Here is a 12,007-nt window from a genome sequence, read left to right as displayed (position 1 = left end):
ACTTACACTAATGCTAAATGGCCTACTACTTTTCTGATCAGTTACACTGCCTGGCCAGATTATTTCTCCTTGGTCCTATTATCTTGAGTTTGTATAATATAGAAGGTTTCTATAGAATAAAGTAATTTGTGTCCTCATACATGTATGTTGTCCATTCTTTCCTTCAGAGCTCAATGGGTAACTATTTCTCCAGATAATTTTTTACTTTGTATTGTATGAAGCTTTTAATCAATGAGAGCCTGGAAGGTATGTGTGTGAAGCACTTAGGTGCAATTTTAAACTTTCAGGTGATCTAATTCTCTAATCCTAGCATCAGATAGTTCCTACTATGATAAGGTATCATTAAAAGTAATCACCTGAACATGCCCCTGCTATAACATACTTTACTGAGGCATAGATACCACTGGGAAAGGGAGACAGGCAGCCTAGACACCAAGCTCAGCTTTGAATGTTTCTAGGTTCATACACATACAGGTAACCTGGGTTTTCTTTCTTCATGATTCTCTGTGTTAGCAAAAACCGACATTAGTTGAAGACATATTTCTGGAGAAGAAATTTAGCTTTTTCTCAGAAAGTCTAAAAAAAAATCCGTATTTTTCTTCTGTGGCTACTTGTAAAGAAGGGTGTTTAAATTAAAGCAGTGATTTTCACATCATTTTGTGTAGGCAGAAGCATTGAAAAGACCTCCGACAGATCCTGGTAGGGATGCAAGGAGAAGTGGGGCAGCCTCTGGGAAGGCCAAGTTGGCAGGGCCCTTAACCCCCAGTTTAACCAAAGCTTACCATGTCCATACACTGGGATTTTGTATGAAATCTCATGTGAAGAAAGAGAAGTTATTGTGCTGACAGTGTTTTCAAACCATCAGGGTACAGAATGCACTACAAATCTGACCCAACAATGGAGAGGCCACAACCTCAGAAAAGAAACAAGAACTTGCAGAACCGTTTTCTAAACACTCTTGTGGCAGCACGAATTCTAGGAAAGGAAAGCCCTCTTCAAACATCACCCATCATATCTTGCTCTCACAGGAGCCAACACCCATCCATGTGGCTTGTTGCTGCTGCACCTTTGTGGTTTCCAACCTCAGCAAAGATCTGGGTGCCCCATGGCAATCATTTTACTGACCTCCCTTCCCAGTCTCACTTCCCTCCAACTGAGGGGTTTCTAATTTTGTTTGTGCCACATCCCCTTCTGCAGTCTGGTGAACTCTATGGATCTCTTCTCAGAATCATAGTTTTCAGTATATAAAATACAAAACAGGATTACAAAACAAGCTGATGATATTAAAGCACATTTCTATCCACAGATTCTTTGGGGGTCAGTGGACCCTAGGTTAAGAAATACTTTTGAATGATGACTCAGTTGGTGCCCATTATATCTCATTTTGAGATGATTCTAATGCTGAATTACTCACCCTGTCCTCTCTTGAGTTCCAGTTCTGCCTTTTGATCTGGCTACTAAGAACTTATACTTGACCTTCCCATGAGGACTTAAAATATAACATGATTTACTCTGAGCTCTCTCTTTTCCCACCCAAATCTACTTTTGCTTCCTTGTTTGTTTCATCAAGTAAACCACATCACAAGCTTCCTAGTCAGGGAGTCTTAGCACCATCTATGACTCCCCATCTCTCCTACACCTCTGACCTCTAGGCCCTGGTGACAATATCACTGTGCTCTCTGAGTCCATCTCCTTTCATTCCTAAGATCTTTATTAACCTCACTGTTTCTCACTTGGATTCTTGCATTACTCTTCTGACTCATCATCTGCCTCCTAGATGGTACCCTCAGTGGTGACATAAAAAAGTCAGAGCCATCATTCCAAACCTAGGCAGGCCTGGCTATCCCTCTCTAGACTTAAGTGGCCACCCACAGCCCTCTTTAGCCTGGTCCTGGACTTCCTTACCTACATTGGCCTTCATGTCCATCTGAGCCCTCAGAATGCTTGTTTCCCTTTGCATAAACACTCACTGTGTTTATTGCTGTCTTTGAGCTCCTCAAGTAACCTAAGCCTAGAGAATCCTTTCCTTCTCTGTTTAATAACCAGCTGGTGAAATATACCCCAAATGTTAAGGGCCAAATGACATCTCCTTGATGAAGCCTTCTTTTCCGAGGCTTCTTTAGGATAAAGGGACCAACGGCTTTCTCTTCATTATTCTCATGTGTTCATGGATGGTTCACTTTTTGTACTTATTAAAATCATAATTTACGTTACAACTATTTAAGGAAACGATGATTGTCCTTTCTTAAAGCATTTTTTGTGAGCGAAAGAATGATGCCTTAGTCATTTTCATAATTTTGCAGTGGATGTTGGCCAAGTTTTCTGTTCTACCGCCTGAGGCTGGTTGACTAAGTGGCTGATTCTCCTAAATAGTAAGGCTGATGTTTTCATCTCAGCTGCCTGAACTCTGAGTTAGTCAATAAATGTTAGATTCTCAAATTAAAAGACAAATTCTCAATGTCGAAATCTCATATAAGCTTGGTGGAAATAACATTATTTTAAAAAGCTGGACTAATTCCATGACCTCAAAATAACATACTACTGTCTCTTCTAAAAACAAATACAATGGATCCAGGAGACCTGTTACTAGGAAGGTGTTCAAAGGAGGTGACTAACTGATCTTTTCTAATTACTTGTCGTCTTCTCAGAACAAGCACAATGGCCAGACATGACTGCTCAAGCCTGTAATCCCAGCACTTTGGGAGGCCGAGGCCGGAGGATTGCTTAAGGCCAGGAGTTTAAGGCCAGCCTGGACGATGCAGCAGGTCCTCATTTCTATTAAAAGTAAACAAAAAAGCCTGGCATGGTGGTGCACACCTGTAGTCCCAGCTACTTGGGATGCTGAGGCAGGAGAATTGCTTGAGGCCAGGAGTTCAAAGTTGCAGTGAGCCACGATTGCACCACTGCACTCCAGCCTGGGCAACAGAGTCAAACTCTGTCTCAAAAAAAACCAAAAAATAAAACCAAAACAAGCATAAGATTTTAAACAACTGACTTACCTTTTATTTCAGGATAGTAAAGGAAAGGCTTTGGTTCACTAGTTTCCAAGTCAGATTTCCTCCGAAGCTGGACGAACACAGAAGCTGGTTTTGTAATATTAACATCTTTATACTTTGGGGTTTTGAAGACGATGGCAAACTGCAGGATAAAAAGAACCAAATGTTGGTGCAGGACTACATTTTTTTTTTTTCATTAATGCTACTCATTAAACTCATTCCTTAGGCTTTTCTTTTAACCTCGTGCTTAGACACAGTGTACTAAAAAAACACAGTGTTCTGGAGAAAGTTCCAAACTCAGAAATCTATACTCATACGTTTTTATGAAATTGCCACTGTAAAATCGAAATACAGTGCTGTGCTAATGTACTGAGAATCTTTATTTCATTTTTCTTATATTTCAAATGTCTTCTAGTTGTAAATAGCATGATTATAAAATTTACTGCATACACTTCCTTCTCTTCTAAAACAGCCTTAAAAGCCAAGATTATTTATAGCAATATTAGAAAGACTGGGTATTGAAAGACGGCTACAGGCCAGTGATGAAGAGAAGAAATTAAACGTTGCTTACATTGGCATCATAACACATTAATTCTTGGTGATATGTTAGGGATTTTAGCATTTTTCAGTTTAATTTTTTGACTATGTAACATATTCACAGGGATAAAGATTTTGTAAAATATCAAAAAGCATAAAACGGTATTCTCTTTGACTTGTTCCCCATCCATGTAGTTCATACAGTGTACCAGCCAGTGGTAAATACTGTTATTAATTTCATAGGTATCATTCCAGAATTTCTTTATGCACATGCAAATATGAACATAGAATCATTTCTACACGCACTTTGTTCTACATCCATCTTTTAAAATATTTTAACATTGTATAATTGAGAGCTTTCTGTACTAGTTCACAGAATATTCATTCTTTTGAATAACTGCATGATATTTCATCAAAAACACAGACCATAATTTAACTGGTCACTTATTGATGAATATTTAGATTGTTTCCAACTTTGTGAACAAAATACTCCTCAGTTACTTGTAAATGGAATAATCATTAAGCTGGGGGCTCAGCACTGTCATCTCTTAGTCATTTAATCAGTTGCCACTTGGAAATCTTCATTTAACAGGATGACATCAGCTTCAATTAGAAGATGGCTCCTGGAATACCCTTTTAACAGGTCTCATCATAATTACTTTGGTACAACACTTAAAACATTTTCATTAAGGGACCCGTGGGCCACTGTCTTATGGGCTAGGGGACTAGGCAGCTAATTAAATATCTTGCTAACATCTCAGAGCCAGTGATCTAACTTGCCCATAACTATACAGTAGGAAACTTTTCTGGATGACCTGCATGAGTCTTAAAAATAGTACTGCTTTATGGAAGTTGAATATTTACGATTTTTCTTTTTTATAGATAGAAGCTAAGTACTAAATTTCAACAAGGCAGAAAGTGTAAAATGATGATAATAACATGGATCATGCCTATAATTCCAGCATTTGGGGAGGCCAAGGTGGGAGAATTGCTTAAGCCTAGGAGTTCAAGACTAGCCTGGGCAAGATGGCAAGACATCATCTCTCAAAATAAAAAATAAAAAGAAAAGAAAAAATTAGCTGGGTGTGGTAGCACATGCCTGTAGTCTCAGACACTTGGGAAGCTGAGGCAGAAGGGATCCCTAGAGCCCAAGAGTTGGGGCATACAGTGAGTTGTGATTGTACCACTACACTCCAGCCTGGGTGACAGAGTGAAATTCCCATCTGTAAAAATAATAAGGATTATTAATAATAAATCACTTACTTGTCTATGAACATCTGTGGGGGAAAAATCTCCAAATCCTTCCCAGACTCCACCATTTTCCTCTTCTTCATAAAATCGAATCTGGATGTCATCTGCAAACAGTTACATTGAGGTGCATAATTTCACATAGTGTAATAATACTTATAAACATGCTGAAAAATAAAACTGGTTTAATATTCTAACTATCTAAACTTTTAAAAAACACGATCAAAGGTTAAGTCTTTTAAAATGTTCACAAATCACTGATCTTTTTTTACTTACCACTGTAATGTGCCCCGAGTTTCATTCACAGTGACAGAATGCTAGATTTACCTAGTCAACCTGAATTTTCTCTTAATCTGTGACCTTACCGCTTCTCCATCCTTAAGCCAACCCTAAGAAACATGAAGGATGGCGGAAGGATATTAGAATCTTAAGAGGTGGTGCAATTCAATATATAGATGTACATGAAAATAATTAACATGTAAGTTTTACTATTAATATATGGCAGATGCTATTCTAAGTGCTTCATATATATACATATTAGCTGATTTCATCCTCACCACAACCTTGTGGTATAGGTGTGCTATTATTATCCTCACTTTGCAACAGAGAAACTGAACTCCAAAGAGGTTAAGTACTTATCTGAGGTTTAACAGTTAGTACATGGAGGAACCAGGATTTGAACACAGACAGTATAATTTCAGAGTCCAGGCTCTTAACATACTATTAAACTGTCTCCCTACAATAGTTTTTTAGTTCATATTGAGTAATTGGTCAAAATACTATGATAATCAGGTCCCTTCTGATTAAAATGGAATGCTTAAATTTCACACTCTAGTCGTGGATTCTATTTACTTCTACACAAATGTGACAGTATAACTTAGGTTGGCATCTTCCTGGCTTCACTTTCCATTTCATAGAAAGGACCACATTATTGACTTATAAAACAAAGTTTTTATTGCTATTTAAGTAGCATTTTAGAAATACTAGGCATGGATAAAACATCTTACGATTTCCTTCAGGTGGGACTACACTGGACCTAGTTGTTGAGGTTCTTTAAGCCAAGTAGGACATTTCTTACTAAGCCATTCCAATGTAATGATAATAACTAAGGATCTCATTTACAAATAAAGGTACTCAGATTGTGTCTATTCACAGTATGTACACCCAGGAAACTGAAAATGAGTATTACCTGGACAGAGTGGATTGGAATAAGGCTAACACTAGTGTACACAAAGAAAGTGTAAACTTTTTTTTTTTTTTGGGACAGGGTCTCGCTCTGTCATCTAGGTTGGAGTGCAGTGGCATGACAGTAGCTCACTACAGCCTCAAACTCCTGGGTTCAAGCAATCCTCCCACCTCAGCCTCCCAAAGTGCTGGGATTACAGGCATGAGCTACCATGGCTGGCCTGTAAATTTTTTGGATAAAGTATATATGTCTTTACTTTAAAATCTGATCCAATTTTTTTCTGACTATATACCTCAAAGCATTTAACCTCACATGAGAATTTTTTTAAAAGCCACATGTCTTTTATTGATTTATTTTATTTATATTTTCAGTTAGGTATTTGCTTACTTTGAAAATGCTCACCTTGTAGTAAACAGATGTTTATTATACTACACTTTCCAACTATCATTTTACTTAATAAAAGAATGAAGTTTGAGAAAATAACACATTTTCCTCAGCTTTTACTAATCAATGTTGTAACGTATTTAATGAAAGATAAATGCCAAGAACCTTTTCTCAAAGTGAAAATGGTGAGAGTAATGTACTCTGAGAATTTCCCTGTATTCTCTGTTCTCTTTCCTTTTCTTAGTTAACATCACATCTGTAGAAGTGTTCAGAGAAATCCTCTTAGTGTTGCATAAAAGCATTGCAAAATAAATAAAATCAACCATTTTATACTATGAAAACATTATTCTCTCTGTGTGTTTTGTATGTATGTCAAGAATGGGCTGTTATTTAGTTTAACCAAGTACAGATATTAATTTTAAAGCATAAAGATACTGAAAGTCACTGATTATAATAATTATCATTATTTTCTTCTTTTTACTTCTGTGGGAAATCTAAAAGTGAATTAGTTGACTAGGAAAAAATAACACAGGCAACTTACATTTGGAAGAGGTAAAACGTAAATGATTTTTAAGACTTTCTACGGTAGCAGAGGGACGTTTCTTGTCCACCAATGAAGTGTGACTCACAGATACACTCAGAATTATATTCACCACTTGAGACCAGAGATCAGAGAATGTATTTACCTTTCTGAACTTTGTCACAGAGAAGATAAATTTCCTCTCCTCCAGTCACACATCCAGCTGTCCTGTCCATTCTTACAATTTTCAAGTTGGATGCATTGGGGGCTTCTGTTCACAGAGGGAGAACAACACGGTTAATCTTTGGCTCAACAAGCCAGTCCTTTAGGTAGCCTCCCCTTAGCACATATGACCAAAACAAAGCTTAAATAGATGCTTTCCCTGACCAAGTACATAAAACAAGAATGTCTTCTGAAGTTCTCAGAACACTTCTTGGGCATGGGTTATTCATGATCACCAAATCAAATGAGGTAGAAAGGAACAGGTACTTTTTTCTCCCTCTAACACAGAGAGACTGATACAAAAAGAGAAAGAGCTTTTCTGATGTACTGGGAAGTCCCAAGCTAATTGATTTCTGGATTTCAGTGAGGTTAAGATTTTCATTCCAAATTTGTTTCCATGATTCTGCTATTATATTTACAAGAGTCCAAGAACTTTAGGAAAAGCACAGTTTTCTTAAACTACTTACTACTTTTTATTTTATAGGTAAGTAAAATGGGGATGTTATGTTTCTTTTTCCCAAACTAAACTAGGATTCTGTGTGGTAAAGATGCAAAACTTTCTTGTGGTAATAGCATAAAGTTTCCTTATTTTTTTTTTTTTCTCCAACAGCTGCATTTTAAGGTGATTCTGTGGTTATGAGTCTGTATCATTTTATAACCTTTCACTTCCTTCAAACTTGTTTAAGTTAGAGAAATCAGTTAGCTGTTGTACTTGAAGCATGGAGTTTTCTACATATGCCAAATTCTATAAACTTTCACTGAGTCTAAGTACTATGCTTGCAGCCTTTTTGGAAATACCTGTCTAATCAATCCCATGCATAATCAAACAAGAAAATTCCAAATAAATAAATAAATAAATAAAAAGGCCGGGCATGGTGGCTCACACCTGTAATCCAAACACTTTGGAGGCCAAGGTGAGCGGATCACCTGAGTTCGGGAGTTCAAGACCAGCCTGACCAACATGGTGAAACCCTGTCTTTAAAAATAATAATAATAAATAAACAAATAAAATAAAAAGAAAATTCCATGGCAAATGCTGAAGATTATATATATATGTATATATAATATATATATATATATTTTTTGGAGATGGGGTCTCACTGTGTTGCTCATGTTGGGCTGCAACTCTCAATCCTCCTACCTCAGCCTGCCAAGTAGGTGGGACTAGAGGGCATGATGCCAAACCTGGCTTAAAATAGAAGTCTGAGGCATATGCTATCTATTTTACTCATTCATTTAACTTGAAGTTTCTATCTTGGTAAAGTTAGTAACATATGGGGAAGAAACTGGGTAAGAATAATTATGGTGTTAAATATTAACTTATTTCCAGAGCCCCCCCATCACCAAAGAAAATTGGGATTTTTCTCCCTTCTAAAAGCATCAACCATATATCTTTAGAGCAAGACATTCATAAATAAGAGATGTGTCATTTCATGTAAAAGACTAAAACATGTACATCAAAGGGAAAATTACATATATTTAGCACCTCTTAAAATATCTTTTTTAATCTGGACATCAACCTTTCAAGCTAGATTTTACTATTCACATTTTATAGATGATAACTCTGAGGCTTCAAGTGATTAAGTTACTTTCCCCAGGACTCAGGTAGCAAGTAAATGGCAGGTCAGGGCTGGAAGTCTATTCTTGGTGTGTCCCCTGTTAGAAGTGAAGTACTCACTACTGTCATAGATGGCATCTGATATCACGGGTTCCAGGCGCCTTGTGAAGCTGCCAGTGCTATCCGGAAGAAAAGCTGTAAACATGAGCCGCACCACGCTAAGGTCCATCTCCTTGGTCTGCTGCAGAGCTGCCTGGCGGATTAGGTCTTTTTCCCGATCTAGGGTCATACAGCACAGTCCATTCATATACAGAGAAGTGTGAACATTTTAAAGACCATGCTTTTATAAAGCCCAAATAATGTAAACTTAAAATCAAAACCTTTTTTTCCCCTTTTTTGAAACACTTCATGTTGCAATAAGATGTTAAAAACAGTCTCATTTATGTCATCCACTAGGAAAGGCATCAAAGAAGACCTGCATTTTCTCTGGATTACAGTAAAAACTCTCTTCTGTGTATCCGATCACCTGCCTCCTCTCCTGTCCTCCCCGCCCCTTTCCCTTTTCTCCCCAATAAGAGTTAAAGGTACACAGAATATGATGGAATAGAATTGAATAATCCTGCTAGGCACTAGCTGTATTGAGAAGTGTGGAATTATTCCACAAGCTGTTTGAGCACAGGGATTGAGCTCATTCTACAGTGCCATGAAGACAGCCTGGCACATAGTAGGTACTCAGAACTTCTGAAGGGACTGAATGACTCAATGACATTTTGGGTCCTTCCCTCATGCTGGAGTTTTCATGCTGATGGATATGGTCACAATTAAGCTGTAAATAAAAGGTAGTGATTCAGGAGACAAGTACTACAAGAGAGCTACAAATGAAGTGATGTTGGATTTCAAAGGAGGAGAGAGTTCAGAGGGCTTTGGAGCAGAAGAGGCGTTTGCTCTGAATCTTGAAAAGGTGGCAGAATTTGAAATCATATAAGAGAGTGGATAAAGACATTCCAGGAAGAGGAGCGAGCAAAAATAAAAATAATGTGCCAAGGCAGGGAAGTCAGGCATCATGGTGCTCCTATCAAGTAGTTCAGTTTTACCTAAAGGGGCAAAATGGGAAACCAAGTAGGAAATGTAGCCTGGGGCCAGCTCTTGGGAGATCCAAAAAGCCAACTTATAGAATTCAGATTTTGTAGGCAACAGGGAGACACCAAGCAGCGACAAGATACAGAACTTAAGTAATATCTATCCAGCTACAAGGTGTAAACTAGATTACAAGTGGGGAGGGATAGAGAGCAGGGTAGAAGACTACTGTAAGTGGAACAATGGAAATAGAGTGTAGCGTGGAATGCCAGAGAGAACAGAATGGCTGGGCCACAGCCTGGAGATGCTGCACACAGGCGAGGATGGGGAGTCAGAGAGGATGGGGAGTCAGGATGGGGAGTCAGAGAGGATGGGGAGCCAGAGGCTGGGGAGTCAGAGAGGACGGGGAGCCAGAGGATGGGGAGCCAGAGGCTGGGGAGCCAGAGGATGGGTAGTCAGAGGATGGGGAGTCAGAGAGGATGGGGGAGCCAGAGAGGATGGGGAGCCAGAGAGGATGGGGAGCCTGAGAGGATGGGGAGTCAGAGGATGGGGAGGTTTTGAGTTTGGGTATCAGAAGATGGACTATTATTTAGTTAAAAACGGTAATCGGTTTTGAATCACCTGAGTATGAGATGATGACTGGACGGACACAGTAAAGGGAAGAATATAAAAGTAGAAATGGGGCATGTGGTGGGACAGGGAATAGGGTTGAAAGAAAAATTGTGAGAAAAGGAAAGAAAATGGAAAATCATGCCATTTTTATGATAAGGATAATAGTTTATAGTGTGCAGGCAGAGCCCAGAGAAAGAAAAATGCCTTGTCATAAGGTGAGTTGGGGAAGGTAAAACAGAGGAGGTGTTCTTTGGACAAAGTCTTGATTTCTGCATTGGTTTCTGAGAGGGTGAGGTGGATATGGTGGGATGTTTTTGGTAGAGGAAGACACATACAAAGGTATAAATATGCCTCAGTTATTGAGAGGGCAGTGACAGAGAGAGGAGGATGCAAGGTGGGCTGGAGATGCGGCTGGAAAGGTGCTGGGGCCAGAGTGTGTGTGTGTGTGGTGGGGGGGCTTTGTATGCCGGGCTGTAGGTTTTATCCTAGAAGTAGCAGGATGCCATCAAGGTTTCCAAGCAGGGAAAAGGTGATAGCAGTGTGGGGTAGAGACTGGAAGGCATGCAGATGAACATATAATTCATACAGATGAAAACCGAAGCCTGGACCCCTTGGAGGAGCAAGGCCAGGAGAATGATGCTTACCTCCCAGCTGCCGGTCTCCTCCACCTTCTGCTTGCAAATACGCAAGGTCAGGGTGCACCAAGAGTCCAGGATTGTAGCCCCTTATACACGCCTCTGTCATTCGCGCTTCCAGTGTTTCAAATACTTTTTTCTTTGTCACGTGAAGTATACCCAAGTTTGCGAAGCTGGAGGAAAAACAGTAACAGCAGCAGCAACAACAACCAAAAGTTAGGCACTTAATGTCTAGAGAATCTGGCTTCACTTGTAAATTTTTTAAAAATACACAGGCCCTCAGTGTTTTATACAAATCCCTTGGGGCTAGATGTATTTCAGAATGTAGGTATTTCTGATGTTAGAAAGGCAATATATGGCATATACTGCATATTACGTAATACTCCAAGCAGGTCTGGGGCACACAATGTAGTCAAACATGTTAATATTTCTGTAGTAAAATATATAATTAGATTCACCAAATGGAAAAATAAAGACTATAAATGGCTACATGTCAGGTTAAATTGAGTTTTACTACCAAATGAGTCTGTGATAAACTTGGAAGAAGATTTTGGTTTTCAGAGCTTATTTGACTTCCAAATTGTGATTAAGGAAGTGGGAGCATGTGTCTATATGTCTTAATAAGGGAGTCTTACTGGGTTCATTTTAAAGTGTTTTCTATGGGAGTTGTATTAAAAAAATTTCAAAATTCAAAATATAATCCCAACATTTCTTAAGAATAAGAGTAGTAGTATATTTGGAGTGATTATTTTCCTTTTGAATCATCCTTCGATTTCTGAATGGGATTTAAAGTCAACCTGGAATCTCATCTTTTCCTAAGTAATCTGTAAGGTTAAAATTATTTATGACGACTAGAGTTGTCATCTAAGGATATATGTAAACAGGGATGGAGAATCTTGTATCTCATGAAGGCTACATATCTATAAAACAAAATATGTTGATAAGCTTAAAAAGCAATTAAAGGGATTTATAAGAAAACATATAAAATGTTCCATTCGCTTTTGAAATTAAAGTACATGAAACAAGTCTACT

General features: G+C 38.5%; 1 protein-coding gene across 2 annotated transcripts in view; it reads right to left on the bottom strand.

The window, feature by feature from the left end:
• Positions 1-12,007, bottom strand: part of NFKB1 (nuclear factor kappa B subunit 1) — a 122,187-nt gene that overhangs the window by 35,575 nt on the left and 74,605 nt on the right. For both annotated transcript variants that reach the window (XM_003929512.4, XM_010340114.3), the window contains exons 7-11: positions 10,985-11,148; positions 8,772-8,930; positions 7,038-7,142; positions 4,797-4,888; positions 3,000-3,138 (exon numbers count right to left, since the gene is read on the bottom strand). In XM_003929512.4, coding sequence (XP_003929561.1) covers positions 3,000-3,138; positions 4,797-4,888; positions 7,038-7,142; positions 8,772-8,930; positions 10,985-11,148 — 659 coding nt within the window. The remainder of the gene's footprint in view (positions 1-2,999; positions 3,139-4,796; positions 4,889-7,037; positions 7,143-8,771; positions 8,931-10,984; positions 11,149-12,007) is intronic.

This window comes from Saimiri boliviensis, chromosome 3, assembly GCF_048565385.1.
Source record: "Saimiri boliviensis isolate mSaiBol1 chromosome 3, mSaiBol1.pri, whole genome shotgun sequence".
Lineage (NCBI taxonomy): Eukaryota > Metazoa > Chordata > Mammalia > Primates > Cebidae > Saimiri > Saimiri boliviensis.
The sequence above is the reverse complement of the archived record's forward strand: the minus strand, read 5'-3'. Positions and strand labels throughout refer to the sequence as shown.